The sequence below is a fragment of the Nylanderia fulva genome, unplaced genomic scaffold, assembly GCF_048542155.1.
Source record: "Nylanderia fulva isolate GAGA-0341 unplaced genomic scaffold, ASM4854215v1 Scaffold7, whole genome shotgun sequence".
NCBI lineage: Eukaryota > Metazoa > Arthropoda > Insecta > Hymenoptera > Formicidae > Nylanderia > Nylanderia fulva.
The window spans coordinates 5,218,152-5,238,162 of NW_028190807.1; the positions used below are offsets into that span (position 1 = coordinate 5,218,152).

General features: G+C 29.3%; 4 protein-coding genes and 2 pseudogenes across 4 annotated transcripts; all 6 read left to right on the forward strand.

Annotated features, from left to right (window-relative positions):
* The first annotated feature begins 726 nt into the window (after positions 1 to 726).
* LOC146720414 (acidic amino acid decarboxylase GADL1-like) lies at positions 727 to 2,218 on the forward strand. The gene is made up of 3 exons (XM_085488566.1): positions 727 to 735; positions 1,119 to 1,413; positions 1,765 to 2,218. Exons 2-3 carry the CDS (start codon positions 1,150 to 1,152, stop codon positions 1,996 to 1,998), a joined length of 498 nt encoding a protein of 165 aa, XP_085344692.1. The 5' UTR covers positions 727 to 735; positions 1,119 to 1,149; the 3' UTR covers positions 1,999 to 2,218.
* A 999-nt stretch (positions 2,219 to 3,217) lies between these two features.
* On the forward strand, positions 3,218 to 5,088 carry LOC114934458 (uncharacterized; annotated as a pseudogene).
* Positions 5,089 to 7,341: 2,253 nt separating this feature from the next.
* On the forward strand, positions 7,342 to 9,210 carry LOC114934451 (odorant receptor 13a-like). The gene is made up of 4 exons (XM_029307112.2): positions 7,342 to 7,496; positions 7,747 to 8,098; positions 8,232 to 8,600; positions 8,867 to 9,210. The coding sequence occupies exons 1-4, from the start codon at positions 7,353 to 7,355 to the stop codon at positions 9,208 to 9,210; spliced, it is 1,209 nt and encodes a 402-aa protein (XP_029162945.2). The 5' UTR covers positions 7,342 to 7,352.
* A 3,347-nt stretch (positions 9,211 to 12,557) lies between these two features.
* Positions 12,558 to 14,411, forward strand: LOC114934457 (odorant receptor 13a-like). Its single transcript, XM_029307118.2, has 4 exons — positions 12,558 to 12,698; positions 12,944 to 13,298; positions 13,430 to 13,798; positions 14,068 to 14,411. Exons 1-4 carry the CDS (start codon positions 12,558 to 12,560, stop codon positions 14,409 to 14,411), a joined length of 1,209 nt encoding a protein of 402 aa, XP_029162951.2.
* Positions 14,412 to 14,671: 260 nt separating this feature from the next.
* On the forward strand, positions 14,672 to 15,943 carry LOC114934442 (uncharacterized; annotated as a pseudogene).
* Positions 15,944 to 16,705: 762 nt separating this feature from the next.
* Positions 16,706 to 19,979, forward strand: LOC114934452 (uncharacterized). The gene is made up of 8 exons (XM_029307113.2): positions 16,706 to 16,889; positions 17,265 to 17,354; positions 17,423 to 17,573; positions 17,760 to 17,831; positions 17,890 to 18,033; positions 18,315 to 18,702; positions 18,919 to 19,178; positions 19,428 to 19,979. Exons 1-8 carry the CDS (start codon positions 16,739 to 16,741, stop codon positions 19,840 to 19,842), a joined length of 1,671 nt encoding a protein of 556 aa, XP_029162946.2. The 5' UTR covers positions 16,706 to 16,738; the 3' UTR covers positions 19,843 to 19,979.
* Positions 19,980 to 20,011: the final 32 nt, after the last annotated feature.

The following is a 20,011-nucleotide window of genomic DNA, read 5'->3' on the forward strand; positions in this document are numbered from 1 at the left end:
ATTAACATATCTCGCTACATTGAAATAAATAGATTCTTAAAGTAGAGATTCCAAGCTTTATTTTTATTTTTTAGAAATCTTTTTACCTTTATTATTTACAATGTTATCATCATTTGAAATTTGGTGATTTTTCCAAATTTTAAGTGTACCGCTTTTTTTTAAGTGAGTGTAGAATGTTATGTAATACTGTTATCAAACATTTAATGATTATAGCACGTCTTACAATAATATTTGTATCATCCTTATATTTATAGTATATTTTATATAGTACTATATCCACAGTGTATTTTGACAATGACTTTACTGATGTAGCTTACACACCAGAGATCGATGAATTGTTGTGCTTCAGGCACCTTTGATACAATTTTTAAATATTTGTAATTAAAAATCGAAACCTCCATTACAATTATATTATTTTTGAGTTTCATCTTATTTTATCATGTAGAATCACTCCTTAAATTAATGTTATCCTACCTATTGCCGAACTCCCTATAGGTACATATAAAGTATTGAATAAAACATAACATTGAAATAATATCGAATTATAAATATATAATCGTATATATTTATAACGCAATATTATTTCAATGTTATTTTTAATTCAATATTTTTTAACGTGTTAAATCGCGCACATGTTATTTTTTATCGACATCTTTGTATATTTCGACGTAATCGAGAATCTGTATAGTATGGGCTTCCTGGTTCCTGGTTAACGGAGGTCTTAAACACTAGCCAGTAAGAGTATTATCACGCTTCATTAAGGAATACTTAAGAATAATAGGCATATATTTTTTTCATGTTTGTGAAACATAACAAAGTTTGCTTCTTTCGGCAGAACGCGATAAATAATCAAAATTATTACATAACTATTCCAAAGTACCTGATAGTGTTACTAATCTAAGTTGCATTTTAAACGACGTATGTCTTATCACAGAACCACAAATAACATATCAAATCCTTATCACCGCCAGAAGAAATTTGATTTCATTTCAAAAATAAAATTACAGCGCTTTCATTTCTGCTGAATGATCTTAACAAGTTGTAAATAATGCTATCTAAAAATAAAGTAAAAAATAAATAAACAACATACAATTATATTGAGAATATTTTCTTGCTAGATATACATATGAAGTCGCGCCTGTATTTACTATGATAGAGCACGAGGTAATAACGAAGGCGTTAAAACTGCTACATTATCCAGCGGATTCTGCTGATGGTATAATGAGTCCGGGTGGCAGTATAGCAAATATGTATGCAATGATATTGGCCAGATATAAAAAGGTACCGGAAGTCAAGAAATTGGGTGTTTCTTGGATGGACAAACCTCTGGCATGTTTCACCAGCGAAGACGGTCATTATTCGATCTTGAAAGCTGCCCATTGGATAGGTATAGGCACCGATAACGTTTATAAGGTAATGTCATTCTAATCTCTTGAATATTATCCATAATTTATATTATATTTTTAATAAGTATTATCATTCTATTTTTTAATTTTGATATCTAATGAGATATTTATTTAAAAAATTAATGTAATATTTTTTCTTTCTTAGTTCGTAGAAAATATTTCTGGGCTTACAGAATCTAAACTTGTAATATTATAATTATATAATCCAAGACATTTATTATTTTTGACGTTAAAAATAATTCAAACAATTTAGATCAACTTCTTATAACTAATAATTACACACGTCCATTAATTGCGCAAATTATACTCATTAATTGTATCAGAATATATTCTTTGAGAATACATTTTTTCGTTTCAGGTGAAGACGGACGAGTATGGTCGCATGGATGTGGAGGACCTAAAAAAAGTTATGACAAGGGCAGAGAATAAAGGACGTTTACCCTTTTTCGTGAACGCTACTGCAGGTACTACGGTGCTTGGAGCTATCGATCCATTGAAGGAAATCGTGTCAGTCGACTGCTGCCGACTAGAGGCGCTCTGGGTATACTCGTACGTTTACTTCAGTAAATGTAACATTCTTATACGCATCTAAGGAAGAGAACAGATCGAACCTTTTCCGGCAGTATGCTTTGCGCGATGGCTGAGTTAAGCACCAACAATATTGCCACGACGCTGGAGAATATCTAGAAAATTCTCAAACAAGAACATGTCTTCGATCGATCCGGCGATCAACGTATGGTTGAACTTTTGCATCCCAAAGAATTACAGATGAATATTAATTTTATTTATCACGTTACAAAATATTAAATTATTGACACGATTATAAGAACCTATATGTATTTATATATAATATTTTAAGGATACTTTTTTTTAAGCATGCAATTGTTAATTTTATTGACATTACAATAAATAATATAATTGCAGTGATCAAACACGTCTTAATTTTGAATATTCTAGTGCGACCGTACTTCTATTGCTACGCTGGCATCAAATGAAATCTATAAATAAAAAAAATCGCGTATAGTGCTTACGACAATCAGTGGTACGATTTCGATGTAAAAATAATGAAAAATCTGCCACTGGTAATATTTCGAGAAATGATTCCTCATCAAATAACAACCGGAAAATGCCTACCTATGAATTTATTTTCCTTCAAAGAGATCTTGAAAGCTATAGGCTTCTACCTCTTCGTTCTCAGAAGGAAGATAAATAAATAAAAAATAATACGGTTGATCACACACGGTTTTAAATTGTGACTGAGATATCTTCGATTGTGCGCATAATTTTCTTTTCATTATTTATTTCATTTTGTATACGCATCAACAGGCTTGTATGATATATTGATAATGTTTTATGCCAAACATTAGAAAAGAATATAGCATAATCGAAGAATGAATGTTTATATTTACCATACCATTGTGATGAAATAAATGTCAAAAGGCACAATTCTACATTTTAATCGACACGTGGATAAAAATATATACGTTTCTTATCAAATTCTCCGCTGTTACGCGTGAATTGGCAGTGTAGAGACATCGATCTTTTTTCACACTTATCTTACCTGCCTAAGAAGAGTACAAAGTACAGGTTAGTAAAATATAAGTTCATCGAGGTAATAAGTTCACAGTACAGACTAATAAAATATTAAGTTAATCGAGGTATTAAGTTAACGAGACGCGGTTGATAATTCACGATAATGCTTGATAAAATGACCATAAATCGAACGACATTAGATTGACAAATTTCTATTTACAACTACTGAACAATGTGCTTTGGAATGAGGCAGTCATTCGAGGTGTTCGTATCCTATAATGTCGACCGATCGTTGGAACGACGACATTGCCTATGTTTTCTCCATTCATACAATATTCTTACGAATATACGGCATGTGGCCATTGCAAACGCAGACGCTATTCACGAGAATACGATGGGGTTTCTGTCTTATTGCGCTGGTACGTTAATGCATGTCAACTGAATGAAATATACATGAGAAAAGAGAATTGACATATGCAAAATAGTTTCAAGACTTTTTTTTATAATAGTGAAAAAATAGATTTTCTTTTTTACTAATTTTTATTTTAATTTCTATCTGCTATTTTATGCTTTATTATATACTACAAAAATTGTTTCTTATTGTTATACTTATCAATATTTACGCACACGTACATAAACTTTTAAGTCAAAAAATTATTATTTAGATTACGATAATACCCTATGTGATGTTGGATCTTATATCGAGCAATCAGAACGCAGATATAAACTTAGAAGCAATACTATTTGTCGTGGGCGTGATGGTTGTAATTATGACACATCTATGTATCGGTCTCTGTCAAAAAAAAACAAAATATAAACATTAATGGTGCTATCGACGATTGGTTGTTTGTTAAGGATGACAAGAAAACTCGAAAGATTATGAAAGAATATGCTTATAAAGCCAGAGTACTGACTCTTATGTTACTATTCGATTGCTGGATATGTTTCTGCTTACGTATTTGTAGTTCTATTTAAAAATCTGAAGCAGATATTCTTCATGGATTCGAATTTATTATATGGTATAAAATTTGTTTCTATATTTATCGGTATATTATTATTTTTTATTGGCTTAATTTCTTAAATTTAATTGTATATTGAGATGTTACATAAGCAACATTATTTTTATATTTTGTATTCTCATGGTGTGCAGCTAATACAACAAATTGGATACTCCCGATCCCATGTGACCCATTGAGTAAATCGATCACTGGTTCGCAATATGTTATAATTCTTGCCATTTAACTTGTGCAAGAAGTTATAGGGTGTTCGGTGCTATTTATTGAAAATAGTTTTTTCTTCAACGTTACCATGAATCTCGCTGGTCAGCTCGAGGTGCTCAAACACTAATTTCAGAGATTCGCAAACAAGACAAACACAGATGCAAATTATCGAAAAAAATTCATTGGCCTGATTAACAGGCACAGCAAGCTAATAGAATTTTATCAAAATTTGAAAAGCTTCTTCAATCGTTGTACACTAATCAATCTCGTGACGGTGATAATTATGCTTGCATTTATAGGTAATATATAAAAAAATGTTATTTTTCTTATTGTATGAATTTATTTAAAATGTAAATATACTGTATATAATGTATATATAATGTAAATGATTTATATAAAAATATACATGTTTATATATACATATATATATATATATATATATATATATATATATATACACATATATATAAATATTATATTTGTATATTTTTAAAAATTTTATTTATTAAATTAATTAATTACACATGTCACATTAAATATATTTTGTCGCCTATTCTATTTCTAAAACAAAGATTTTACATTTAGGATTACGTATAATTTGGTGCCTAATGGAAAACAATTACATTGAAGTGGCGAAGAATGCTCTAGATGTATTCTTTTATTTAATAGAATCACTGATACGTACTTATGGTGGTGATTTGTTGCAAAGAGAAAGTGAAGGTATATTTTATGCAATATACGCAACTTTCTGGTTTACGCTTCCTTTAACGCTGATGAAGGACATGCACTTTGCAATAATGAAGTCAAGCATTCCGTTTCGTGTTACTGGTGGCAAATTTTTCTACGTTAATCGCGAAACAATGATGAACATCCCCAAGATAACATATTTTTATATTTCTGTTCTACGAATAGCACTACTAACAAAATAATTTTCAATTCGAGTGAAAATGCGATGCGTACATTTTAATATGTGTTAATTTGTTTGTGAATATGTTTGTATGTATATGATAATTTAAAATATGCAGAAAGCAATATTATATATATATATATATAAAGATTCATATTATAAAGAATGAAAATATTTAATTAAAGTATTTTTAGGACATGTAGTTCTCCATGTAGTAATTTAGATATTTTAAAATTATTTAGTTGATGTTAATTATTTCGCATTTGCATCGTTCAATTTAAAAGAAATTGATTCTTGTTATTTATTTATTATATTCATATCTAAACTTATTTAGAGACACAAATTATCAAACTCAGATATTTACTCGGGCTTTATTAAGACGATCTTAAATATATAATTCTTCAATTTATCAAAGTGAAAACGTGAAAAGTGAAAATTTTGCACCAATCACGCATTGATTTTAAAATGATATCAATGTGTGATTGGGAGAAATTTTTCATTTTTCACGTTTTTACTTTGATAAAAGTTATATAATTTGATACCAATAAGATGAATACCGGCCGATGTCTCACTTTCGGCATCTAGCGCAATTGTCGCGACACGCATGCTCGCCTTACGTTCTTGTTCATAATTATTCCTTATGGACGACAGTCGCATTTAGACGTGAGACGTGTAGGTGAGCGTGATGAATATTTTTTTATAATCGCCGTAAAGTTGACTTTTGATCGCTATAAAGTAGACTTCTAATCATCATAAAGTTGACTTCTAATTGTCATAAAATCGACTTCTATATATAAGTCAACATTTAGCCTGACTTTAAAGTCGACTTTAGACTTCTTCTGCCGACTGACAGTCAACTAATAGTCGACTTGGTGCTGTTTGGGTAAGTAAAAAAATCGCATATAGTGCTTACGACAATCCGTGGTACGATTTTGACTTGAAATTAATGAAAAATGTGCCAATAGTAATATTCCGAGAAATGATGATCACATAACAACCGGAAAATGCCTACCTATAAATTTATTTTCCTTCAAAGAGATCTTGAAAGCTACAGGCTCCTACCTCTTCGTCCTCGTGCAGAGTGAAGATAAAAGGATAAAAAATAACACGGTTGATCACACACGGTTTTAAATTGTGACTGAGGTATTTTTGATTGTGCGCGTTATTTTCTTTTCGTTATTTATTTCATTTTGTATACGCATCAACACACAAAAATTTGTGTTTTCTTGTTAAAAACTATCCCCGTTAAAATTTTTGTGTTAAATATTTAACATATTCATGTGTTAATTTAACATATTATTTTGTTAATTGAACTTAAATGTTAAATTTTTAAAACAACTAAAAACAAATGTAAAAATAACACAATCCATTTTAATTTTACACAATAAATATGTTCTTTATTAGTGACAAGATTTATCTGTTAAAATTAATAGAAAAAAATGTTGATTTTCTATTTTATAATATAAGTAAAAATGATTAAATCTAAAATTAACATAATTTTTGTTAATTTTTACATTACAAATATGTTAATTTTACACAACATTTATTTTAACTTATTTCAAGTTTTGAATTTATTTTGTGGTAAAATATTAACACAATATTTGTGTCTCAATTTAACATATCTATATAATATGTTAAATTAATATAAAAATTTCTGTGGACCGTTGGGACATGTGATGTCTGTTAAATTTAACAGAAATTTTTCAACTGTGCAGTCTTATATCGATAACGTATTTTGCCAAACATTAGATAAGAATATAGTATAATCAAAGATTGAATGTTTATATTTATACCACTATTGTAATGAAATAACTGTCACAACGCACAATTCTACACTTTAATCGACACGTGGATAAAAACATATACGTTTCTTATTAAATTCTTCGCTGTTTCGCGTGGAAGTGTACAGACATCGATCTTTTTTCGCACTTATCTTACCTGCCTAAGAAGAGTACAAAGTACAAGTTAATAAAATATAAGTTTATCGGGGTAATAAGTTCACAGTACAAATTAATAAAATATAAGTTAATCGAGATAATAAGCTAATGAGGTGCGGTTGATGATGCACAATAATGCTTGATGAAATGATCATAAATCGATGTTACCCAGTGAGAAATTATCACTAGTTAAAAAGACGTTGAATCGACGTCTTTTACATCAAATTTTGTGTATATGATTCAACGTTTTAACTAGTGATTTCTCACTGGGTAAATTAGCAAACTTTTATTTGCAACTACTGAACAAAGTGCTTTTGAATAGGGCAGTTATTCGAGTTGTTCCTATCCCATGATGTCGACCGAACGTTGGAACGACGACATTGCCTATGTTTTCTCCATTCATAAAATATTCTTACGAATATACGGCATGTGGCCATTGCAAACGCAGACGCTATTCACGAGGATACGATGGAGTCTCTGTCTTATTGCACAGGTACGTTAATGCATGTCAGCTGAATGAAATATACAATACATGAGAAAAGGGAATTGTCATATGCAAAATAATTTCACGACTTTTTTTATAATAGTGAAAAAATAGATTTCCTTTTTTACTAATTTTCATTTTAATTTTTATCTGCTATTTTATGCTTTATTATAAACTACAAAAGTTGTTTGCTATTGTTATGCTTATCAATATTTATGCCCACGTACATGAATTTTTAAGTCAAATAATTATTATTTAGATTATGATGATACCCTTTCTGATGTTGGATCTTATATACAATCAGAATGCAAATACAGGAATAGAAGATATATTACTTTCCGTGGGCGTGATGCTTGTAATCATGAAACATCTGTGTATCGGTCTCAGTCAAAAAAAACTAAATATAAACATTAATGGTGCTATCGACGATTGGTTGTCTGTTAAGAATGACAAGGAAACTCAAAAGATTATGAAAAAATATGCTTATATAGCCAGAGTACTGACTCTTATGTTACTATATTCGACTTTTGCATGTGTTTTTGCTTATGTATTAGTAATCCTATTTATAAATCTGAAGCAGATATTCTTCACAGATTCGAATTTATTAGATGGTATAAAATTTGTTTCTATATTTATCGGTATATTATTATTTTTCATTGGTTTATTTTCTTAAATTCAATTGTATATTGAGATATTACATAAGTAACATATTATCTTTATATTTTGCATTCTCATGGTGTGCAGCTAATACAACAAATTGGATTCTCCTGCTTCCATGTGGTCCATTGAGTAAATCGATCACTGGTTCGCAATATGTTATAATCCTCACCATTCAATTTGTTCAAACGGTCATGGCGTGTTCGGTGCTATTTCTCGAAAATAGTTTTTTCTTCAACATCACCATGCATCTCGCTGGTCAGCTCGAGGTGCTCAAAAACAAATTTCAGACATTCGCAAACAAGCCAAACACAGAGGCAAATTATCGAAAAAAGTTTATCCGCCTGATTAACAGACACAGCAAGCTAATGGAATTTTATCAAAATTTGGAAGACTCTTTCAACCTTTGTATACTAATCGAACTCGTGACGGTGACGATTGTGCTTGCATTCATAGGTAATATATGAAAAAATTTAATTTTTTTTTATTGCATAAATTTATTTAAAATATAAATATACTATATAATGTAAATATAATGTAAATAATTTATATAAAAAATATACATATTTAAAAAAAAAAAAATATATATATATATATATAATATATATAAATATTATATTTGTATATTTTTAAAAATTTTACTTATTAAATTAATTACACATGTCACATTGAAAATGTTTTGTCGCCTGTACTTTTTTTAAAACAAAGGTTTTTACATTTAGGATTACGTATAAATTTGTGCCTAATGGAAAGCAATTACATTGAAGTGGCGAAGAATTCTCTAGTTGTAAACTCATATTTAATAGAATCACTGGTACTTACTTATGCTGGTGATTTCTTGCAAAGGGAAAGTGAAGGTATATTTTATGCGATATACGCAACTTCCTGGTTTACGCTTCCTTTAACGCTGATGAAGGACATGCACTTCGCAATGATGAAGTCAAGCATTCCGTTTCGGTTTACTGGTGGAAAATTTTTCTACGTTAATCGCGAAACAATGATGAACATCCTCAAGACAGCAGCTTCTTATGTTTCTGTTCTACGAATAGCACTAGTAACAAATTAATTCGAATGAATATGCAATGTGTACATGTCAATATATAATAGTATATTAGCTAACAAATGCGGGGGATCGTAAATCGGCTGATAGTGCGAACGTTTGGCACACGAGGCGAAGCCGTGGGTGACAATCCGCGCGATCGGCCGATTTATGACCCGCACATGTTGGCTACAATATTTTGTGTGATCGGTGCGTGGAAAGGGAGCTCTTTCTAAAATTCCATCATGTGCGTAAAGGGCTACTTTTCGCGCGCCGGTTGCACAATAAGTTTTAAAATATCACAGAATAAAAGGAATTCTTGATTCAAGTATATTTTTATTCTTGAACGCTATTTAATTGATTTATGCATAAAATGCTCTTTGTAATCACAAATTTTTATTTGACTTCATAATAAATAAGTTTGTGTGTGTGAAGTATATTTATCCTTAAGATTTTATTCTTGTTTTAAAAATCGCATATGGTAAAAACAAACTTAATTACACTTGAACTAAGAATTATTATATATACTTGAAAGTACCGCTTATATCCGATGCTCACTTGTCACTTGTCTTTGCAATATTTATAAGTAAATTTCAGCGTCAACCAAGAATATTTTGCACTTTGTTTTAAGGATAAATATTTGCATTCTTTCAAGAATACTGTTTTTTCTGTGATGCAGAAAGCAATGTTAATATAAGGATTTATATTGTAAAGAATGCAAATATTTAATTAAAGTATTTTTGAGACATGCACTTCTTCAAGTAGTAATTTAGATATTTTAAAATTATTTAGTTGATGTTAATTATTTCGCATTTGCACCGTTCAATTAAAAAAAAATTGATTCTTGTTATTTATTTATCATATTCATGTCTAAATTTATTCATAGGCACATAAATTATCAAACTCATAGATATTTACACTTATTATTAATCAAACAATAACTCAGTTTTTCTTTAATTTTATGATATATTTTTGTAATATATTTTTTGAACATAATATCTGGTGGAAATTATCTCAAAAAGTATTTTACTTACAGCGCTCCAATTTGAATAACAATTAAAGCAATACAACGTACTTATTTACTGTCATTTTTATAAAAATTTGGATATTGTAAATTTTAATGCAATTTAAATTTTTTAAAAAATGGGGACTCTAACTCCATAAATATTAAGATATCGAGCTATATTTTTTTATATAAATAAACTATCATTAAAGTACATAACAAATATGCAATTTTAATTTAACTAAACCATAAAAGATAAAAAATGGATAAAAAAAGTAAAAAAAGGTAAAACTTATATAAATAAACTATCATTAAAGTACATAACAAATATGCAATTTTAATTTAGCTAAACCATAAAAGATTAAAAATGGATAAAAAAAGTAAAAAAAGGTAAAACACCTTCAATGCAATTTAATGAAATATATCCAAGAAATTTTAATATATTGTTATAATTGCATATTGTAATCTACGATTAAAATATTTAGTTAAGAGTTTAACAAGGCTCTGTCATATAAATATAAATTTAAAGTATAAGACAGGCGATAAGAGCCGATTGCGGAAGACAGTGCGTTATCCCAACGAAACTAAATTTTTTTGTTAGGATTAAATAACTGTGCACAAGGCATCAAATTTTACTTGGTCACAGCCAAGATTTTAAAATATGAAATAATCTCATATATATTTGAGATTTAATTTCAATAGTCCTTTAACCCCCTTACGGAAATAAATAAATGCAAGAGAAAAATATAGATCCAAAAGTTCCCGATTCAGCGACTTTCGAATCTATATTTTTCTCTTGCATTTATTTATTTCCGTAGGGGGGTTAAAGGATTATTGAAATTAAATCTCAAATATATATGAGATTATTTCATATTTTAAAATCTTGGCAGTGACCAAGTAAAATTTGGTGCACAGATATTTAATCCTAATGAAAAAATTTAGTTTTGTTGAGATAACGCACTGTCTTCCGTGATCGGCTCTTATCGCCTGTCTTATATTTTAAATTTATAAAATATTTAGGTTTTTTATACAACTTCATTATTTTATTGCTTCAAAATTTAAAATTATAAAAATATAAAAAACATTAAATACTAAAAAACTTAATGTATTGAGACTTTAAATAAAAATTTCTAATAAAATTTTTTTAAAGAAATAAAAAAAAAATATTAAAATAAATAATTTAAAGTAAAAACATTTAAATATTCCGAAGATAAAGAAGTTCGAAAAGCAAACTTGTCCATTCATTGAAAGCTGCTAAACTTATTATTGATAAATATTTAAAAATTCTTTAAAGTTCAAAATTTTTCATAAACACAATAATACTCTCTATTTATATTTGACTTTACTATAAATATTATATATTATTAAATTATTGACACAAATATAAGAACATATATTTATATATAATTTTTTAAGATTTACTTTTAGGCATGCAATTGTTAATTTCGTTGAGATTACAATAAATAATAAAATCGCAGTAATCAAACACGTCTTGATTTTGAATATTCTAGTGCGACCGTACTTCTATTGCTACGCTGGCATCAAATGAAATCTATAAGTAAAAAAAATCGCGTATAGTGCTTACGATAATCAGTGGTACGATTTCAAAGTGAAAATAATGAAAAATCTGCCAATGGTAATGTTTCGAAGAATGATTCCTCATCAAATAACAACCGGAAAATGCCTACCTATGAATTTATTTTCCTTCAAAGAGATCTTGAAAGCTACAGGCTCCTACCTCTTCGTTCTCAGAGTGAAGATAAAAAAATAAAAAATAATACGGTTGATCACACACGGTTTTAAATTGTGACTGAGATATCTTTGATTGTGCGCATAATTTTCTTTTCATTATTTATTTCATTTTGTATACGCATCAACAGGCTTGAATGATATATCGATAATGTTTTTTGCCAAACATTAGAAAAGAATATAGCATAATCGAAGAATGAATGTTTATAATTACCACCATTGTGATAAAATAAATGTCAAAAGGCGCAATTGTACATTTTAATCGACACGTGGATAAAAATATATATGTTCCTTATCAAATTCTTCGCTGTTACGCATGAATTGGCAGTGTAGAGAGAGAGACATCGATATTTTTTCACACTTATCTTACCTGCCTAAAAAGAGTACAAAGTACAGGTTAATAAAATATTAGTTCATCGAGGTAATTAGTTCACAGTACAGACTAATAAAATATTAAGTTAATCGAGGTAATAAGTTAACGACACACGGTTGATAATTCACACGATAATGCTTGATGAAATAACTATAAATTGAACGACATTAAATTGACAAAATTTTATTTACAACTACTGAACAAAGTGCTTTCGAATGGGGCAGTCATTCGAGGTGTTTCTATCCCATCATGTCGACCGAACGTTGGAACGACGACATCGCCTATGTCTTCTCCATTCATAGAATATTCTTACGTATATTCGGCATGTGGCCATTGCAAACGCAGACGCTATTCACGAGGATACGATGGGGCTTCTGTCTTATTGCGCAGGTACGTTAATGCATGTCAACTGAATGAAATATACATGAGAAAAGAGAATTAACATATGCAAAATAGTTTCAAGACTTTTTTTATAATAGTGAAAAAATAGATTTTCTTTTTTACTAATTTTTATTTTAATTTCTATCTGCTATTTTATGCTTTATTATATACTACAAAAATTGTTTCTTATTGTTATACTTATCAATATTTACGCACACGTACATAAACTTTTAAGTCAAAAAATTATTATTTAGATTATGATAATACCCTATGTGATGTTGGATCTTACATCGAGCAATCAGAACGCAGATATAAACTTAGAAGCTATACTATTTATCGCGGGCGTGATGCTTGCAATCATGAAACATCTGTGTATCGGTCTCAGTCAAAAAAAACTAAATATAAACATTAATGGTGCGATCGACGATTGGTTGTCTGTTAAGGATGACAAGGAAACTCGAAAGATTATGAAAGAATATGCTTATAAAGCCAGAGTACTGACTCTTATGTTACTATATTCGATCGCTGGATGTGTTTCTGCTTACGTATTAGTAGTTCTATTTAAAAATCTGAAGCAGATATTCTTCACGGATTCGAATTTATTAGATGGTATAAAATTTGTTTCTATGTTTATCGGTATATTATTATTTTTTATTGGCTTAATTTCTTAAATGCAATTGTATATTGAGATGTTACACAAGCAACATTATTTTTATATTTTGTATTCTCATGGTGTGCAGCTAATACAACAAATTGGATACTCCTGATCTCATGTGACCCATTGAGTAAATCGATCACTGGTTCGCAATATGTTATAATCCTTGCCATTCAACTTGTTCAAATGGTTATAGGAGCTTCGTTGCTATTTGTCGAAAGTAGTTTTTTCTTCAACATCACCATGCATCTGGCTGGTCAGCTCAAGGTGCTTAAAAACACATTTCAAACATTCGCAAACAAGCCAAACACAGAGACAAATTATCGAAAAAAGTTCATCGGCCTGATTAACAGGCACAGCAAGCTAATAGAATTTTATCAAAATTTGGAAGACTCCTTCAATCTTTGTACACTAATCAATCTCATGATGGTGACAATTATACTTGCATTTATAGGTAATATATGACAAAGTGTTATTTTTCTTATTGCATAAATTTATTTGAAATATAAATATACTGTATATAATGTATATATAATGTAAATGATTTATATAAAAATATACATGTTTATATATATATATATATATATATATATTTATATAATAAATATATAAATATCATATTTGTATATTTTTAAAAATTTTACTTATTAAATTAATTACACATGTCACATTGAACATATTTTATCGCCTATTCTATTTTTAAAACAAAGATTTTACATTTAGGATTACGTATAATTTGGTGCCTAATGGAAAACGATTACATTGAAGTGGCGAAGAATGCTCTAGATGTAATATTTTATTTAATAGAATCAATGATATTTACTTATGGTGGTGATTTGTTGCAAAGGGAAAGTGAAGGTATATTTTATATGTTATACGCAACGTCTTGGTTTACGCTTCCTTTAACGCTGATGAAGGACATGCACTTCGCAATGATGAAGTCAAGCATTCCGTTTCGATTTACTGGTGGAAAATTTTTCTACGTTAATCACGAAACAATGAAGAACATCCTCAAGACAACATATTTTTATATTTCTGTTCTACGAATAGCACTACTAACAAAATAATTTTGAATTCGAGTGAAAATGCGATGCGTACATCTCAATATGTGTCAATTTGTATGTGAATATGTTTGTATGTATATGATAAGATTTAAAGTATGCAGAAAGCAATATTATATAAAAATTTATATTATAAAGAATGCAAATATTTAATTAAAGTATTTTGAGACATACACTTCTCCATGCAGTAATTCAGATATTTTAAAATTATTTAGTTGCATCAATAAAGTCTTATATCGATAACGTATTTTACGTATATTTATGTGATGTTTGATCTTACATCGAGCAATCAGAACGCAAATATAGGAGATATACTATTAGAAAATATACTATTTGTCGTGGTCGGGATGCTTGGAATCATGAAACATATATCTGTGTATCGGTCTCAGTAAAAAAAAACTAAATATAAACATTAATATATAGTGTTATCGACGATTGGTTGTCTATTAAGAATAACAAACAAACTCGAAAGATTATGAAAAAATATGCTTACAGAGCTAAAGTACTGACTCTTATGTTACTATATTCGGTCTATGGATGTTTTTCTGTTTACGTATTAGTAATTCTATTTAACAATCTGAAGCAGATATTCTTTACGGATTCGAATTTATTAAATAGTATGAAATTATTATTTTTCCTTGACTTAATTTCTTAAATGCAATTGTATATTTAGATATTACATAAGCAACATTATTTTTATATTTTGTATTCTCATGGTGTGCAGCTAATACAATAAATTGGATACTCTCGATTCCATGTGACCCATTGAGTAAATCGATCACTGGTTCGCAATATGTTATAATTCTTGCCATTTAACTTGTGCAAGAAGTTATAGGGTGTTCGGTGCTATTTCTCGAAAATAGTTTTTTCTTCAACATCACCATGCATCTCGCTGGTCAGCTCGAGGTGCTCAAAAACAAATTTCAGACATTCGTAAACAAGCCAAACACAGAGGCAAATTATCGAAAAAAGTTTATCCGCCTGATTAACAGGCACAGCAAGCTAATGGAATTTTATAAAAATTTGGAAGACTCCTTCAATCTTTTTATATTAATCAAACTCGTGACGATGACGATTGTTCTTGCATTCATAGGTAATATTTGAAAGTTTAATTTTTCTTATAAATATACTGTATAATGTAAATATAATGTAAATAATTTATATAAAAAATATACATATTTAAAAATAGATATATATATATATTTATAATAAATATTATATATATATATATATATATATATATATATTTTTTTTTTTATTTTACTTATTAAATTAATTATACATGTCAGATTGAAAATATTTTGTCTCTTGTTCTATTTGTTTAAAGAAAAGTTTTACATTTAGGATTACGTATAAATTTGTGCCTAATGGAAAACAATCACATTGAAGTGGCGAAGAATGCTCTAGTTGTAAACTTTTGTTTAATGGAATCAATGGTACTTACTTATGGTGGTGATTTTCTGCAAAGGGAAAGTGAAGGTATATTTTATGCGTTATAGGCAACGTCCTGGTTTATGCTTTCTTTAACGCCAATTTGAGTGAAAATGCGATGCGTACATCTCAATATGTGTGTATTTGTATGTGGAAATGTGTATAATAAGATTAAAATATGCAGGAAGTTATGTTTTATAAAGATTCATATTGTAAAGGATGCAAATATTTAATTAAAATATTTTTGAGACATGTATTGTACTTCCGTTTAGTAATTCAGAAATTTTTAAATTATTTAGTTGATGTAAATTATTTGGTATTTGCATCGTTTACTTTAAAATAAAATTAATTCTTGTTATTTATTTGTTATATTTGTATCTAAAATTTTGAGGCGCATATGAATGATCAAAATCAGATATTATGATATATTTTTATTAATATTATGATATATTTTTGTAATATTTATTTAAATTTAAATATCTCATAAAGTATTTTTTTATATTTTACTATAGATCTTGTTTCATGATTGTTATTTGTTTTTATTAAATTTATTAATTAAACAAACATAAAGTAAATATATAGTAATATTAGAAATTATTTAATTATATCTTTTACTCTTTCCTTTATGTAATGTTAAAATGGATTACATCTATACAATTAATTATTCTTTAGAAAGATTCTGAAAAAAAATGAATTTCATAAATATCAGAAGCGTTGTGTTGCTAAGCACATATGAACGGTGCATGTTAGAGCGTAATTTGTACGGGCGGGACCATTGTTCGTCAATCTTCGTTGTACTGTGTTTATCTTTTAAATCAATGCTGAAGATAATAAGGATGCGACCCCGCGCTATGAAGAATGACGGCCGCGTTCTCAGTCTGGTGTATTTTGTCCCACCTACAATGTGTCATCATCTGGTCCGGGTGATGCGTAACATGACCGATTTATCTTCAAAACTTTACTGTGTAATTGTTTTCTTTTTGTTGTGCAAGACGAAAACGTATCCTCTAGTCTCAAACATCTGCACGACCACAACCACGCAGACATTTACAGGTAATTAATAGCGCGAATTAAATAATTGTCGAAAATTATATCTGAATAGAAATCAATACCAGAAAAATGAAAAAAATTATTTGTTCAAAGTTTTATAAAATGTCGATAATTATGCATTACATCGTCGATTATTACATATACTGAAATTACGAAATATTATTTGTATAGTTTATACGCTTTGTTTCACGTTTCTTCAAAAGTTCTTAAAAATTGAGAAAAAAAGTTAATTGTAAAAACGAGATTTTTATATATAAAAAAAGGCTAAATTAATTGCATAAAATTTGCAAAGCTATAATTCATTTGTTATCTTTCCTATCGCCTGATTTAAAATGAGGAACTTGGAAGCTTGAAATAAAACCTCTCATGTGAACGCAGGTACGGAACATTTATCGAAATCGAACTTTGAAGAGATGGAGAACCGATTGTCGAGTCTTGAGCGAAGACTGCGAGCGGTCGAGCAGCCGGGTAAGAGCCTTGTGTGATTTTCAATAATAGTGGCGAACTACACGGAAGCACATTCAATGCTCTCGCAGTTTGGCAGATCGGTCTGAGGGAAGAAGACTGGGAGATTTGCGCCGAAGGACCGTGCAAATGCATACCAGAGGTGAAATCGGTGTCCTGTTGGAGATACGATTTGCTTGATTTACCTCCGATACAACTGGTTCCTGCCGATGTATTGAAACTGTATAAGTATCTTACAACAATCTAAAATGCCGTAATTTAAATGCATATTTTAAAGCTTACTCTTCATCCTTTTATTGCAATTTTTTTAGAATAGATATTTCTGACTTTTTTCATAAAGAATACATATCCACTTCAGTCTCAACATAAATGCTTTGAGAGTGAAGATTATTTGACATGTCGTTTTAGGGATCTCGGGAATAATCGGCTTAACGCTCTACACAGAGACACATTTAGGAACATGACGCGGCTGCATCATTTGTAAGTGATGTAAGTAACGATTGCGAGATGAGATTTCTAACGAGATCACGAATTATAGAGATCTGAGCAGCAACTTTATCGAGCATTTAGCAGCATACTTGTTCCTGTCGCTGCATAGTCTCGCAAATGTCAGGCTTAGTAACAATCTGTTGAAAGAGATACAACGAAATCAGTTCTTCGGGTTAAGGAATCTTCGAATACTGTACGTCAGACATTTAACAATAACAAAAAATAATCTTTATAAAAATTGAATATACATCGAAAATTACGTCGAAAATTTATAAATGTAAAAATTTCTAACTTAAAATTGCGATCAAATTTCCAAGGAGTCAAATTATTAGCTACAAGAAATCAATTATAAAATAATGAAAAATTAGATATTTTTTAATTTAATTGAACATCTAAAATATTAGGTATATTTTATAAATATGTATGTATATGTGAAACTTAAATTATATATATATTTAATATTATTTTATTTAGTGATCTGTCATCGAACAAACTCCGTAGTTTGCCTGAAGATCTCTTCTTGAGGAACAGACTTTTGGCTTTATTGGATCTCTCATCTAATCGCATATCAACGTTATCTCCTAACGCGTTTCGTGGTCTCGGAAATCTCGAGGAACTGTTGCTCGGTAAAAACCGGCTAATCGAATTACCCGTTCCAATTTTCCGAGATACGATTAATCTCAGACGCCTTGGACTCGAGGAAAATCGTCTGAGAGAGCTGCCTAATGGTATATTAAAAAATCTAACTTCTCTCAAAGAGTTGGATATGAGAGATAATCGATTAACAGAAATATCTAAGGACTTATTGTCGGCTCTTGTGCAGCTAGAACTTCTGGAAATATCAAACAATAGAATATCTCGTGTAAATATCGTAAATTTATTTATGATTCTTTTGTTTTTAAAATCATGACATTCTATAATACACATATATATTAGCGTAAAAAAGTAAAAATATTCCCTTATAAAAAATATGTACCTTATAATATGGTTAATATTTTCAATTTTTATTTTATTCTATAATAATATTTTAAAGGATTATTTCTCTCTTATTAATAAATAATTTTGATTTTTGTGATAGATTGATACAAAAGCCTTTCTCAGCATGACAGCGCTTCGAGAACTTCGACTAGGACATAATCATATAAAATACTTGCCACTTGGATTGTTTAACAATTCTATGTCTTTAGAACGTCTTATCCTCTATAGCAATCGTATAGAAATCTTAATAAGAGGCGTCTTTTGCGGATTGTATAATGTCACCTCTCTTTTCTTGCAATCTAATCGATTAAAAATAGTGCAATCAGGAGTTTTCGAGGATACGCCAAGATTGCAGAAGTTGTGAGTTAATATTTAATTTTTCAAACTTTTAATTGAATTTCACATCAAACGATTAATTTTTTAATTTTTTTTAATAATATAAAAAGTATAATTGTTAAAAATTGAAATAAATAAATAAAGTTGCAATCTGTGAATATCCGCTTTAATTATTTACTGCAACTAACTATAATTTACAAAGAAATTTAAATTAATAAAAGACTGATGTAATATTTTCTTCAATTTTATAAATCATTATATTGTATTTTTTAGGCAATTGGAATCAAATGACCTCTCTTTTTTGCCAGCTGGAAGTTTGGACATTATATCGATGATACAACAAATACGTTTGAGTCGAAATCCTTGGCACTGCGACTGCCGTACCTCTTATATCGCCTCTTGGCTGCGAAGAAGATTCGCCAGCTTTGCGAATCTGACCAATCCATTGCAAATACAACAAGCTTTGATATTAACGGAAAATTGGAGCATCTGGGAATTTGGGGCTGGTGCAACTTGCAGAGGCCCTGGTATCCTAAGTGGTCAATCGCTGCTGCGTCTGACCTTTCACGAGCTTTGTGAAGGTCAATGGGCCTCCATGAAGGGTATCGTACCTCGGTTACCTCTCGACGTTATAGCACCATCTCTTACGCCATCGCGTGCAATCAGAAAAAACACAATTTTGTCATGATCTTAGTATGATTTTGATATAATTTGATTAAATATACTTTAGGAAACAATTATCTTTATTTTACGATGATGTAATAAACTGAAAATATAAAACGGAACCTCTAAGAAAGTATAAAAATACATTTTTGAACTTTTACGCAACCAACATTACATTTATAGTTTCATATATT

Coding starts and splice junctions, on each gene's coding strand:
- LOC146720414 (XM_085488566.1), top strand. CDS start 1,150: ATGATAGAGCACGAGGTAATAACGAAGGCGTTAAAACTGCTACATTAT. Junction 1,414..1,764: donor GCACCGATAACGTTTATAAG/GTAATGTCATTC, acceptor TTTTCGTTTCAG/GTGAAGACGGACGAGTATGG.
- LOC114934451 (XM_029307112.2), top strand. CDS start 7,353: ATGATGTCGACCGAACGTTGGAACGACGACATTGCCTATGTTTTCTCC. Junction 7,497..7,746: donor GTCTCTGTCTTATTGCACAG/GTACGTTAATGC, acceptor ATTATTATTTAG/ATTATGATGATACCCTTTCT. Junction 8,601..8,866: donor GATTGTGCTTGCATTCATAG/GTAATATATGAA, acceptor TTTTACATTTAG/GATTACGTATAAATTTGTGC.
- LOC114934457 (XM_029307118.2), top strand. CDS start 12,558: ATGTCGACCGAACGTTGGAACGACGACATCGCCTATGTCTTCTCCATT. Junction 13,299..13,429: donor GGATTCGAATTTATTAGATG/GTATAAAATTTG, acceptor CATGGTGTGCAG/CTAATACAACAAATTGGATA. Junction 13,799..14,067: donor AATTATACTTGCATTTATAG/GTAATATATGAC, acceptor TTTTACATTTAG/GATTACGTATAATTTGGTGC.
- LOC114934452 (XM_029307113.2), top strand. CDS start 16,739: ATGTGTCATCATCTGGTCCGGGTGATGCGTAACATGACCGATTTATCT. Junction 18,703..18,918: donor CAAACAATAGAATATCTCGT/GTAAATATCGTA, acceptor TTTTTGTGATAG/ATTGATACAAAAGCCTTTCT. Junction 19,179..19,427: donor ACGCCAAGATTGCAGAAGTT/GTGAGTTAATAT, acceptor TGTATTTTTTAG/GCAATTGGAATCAAATGACC.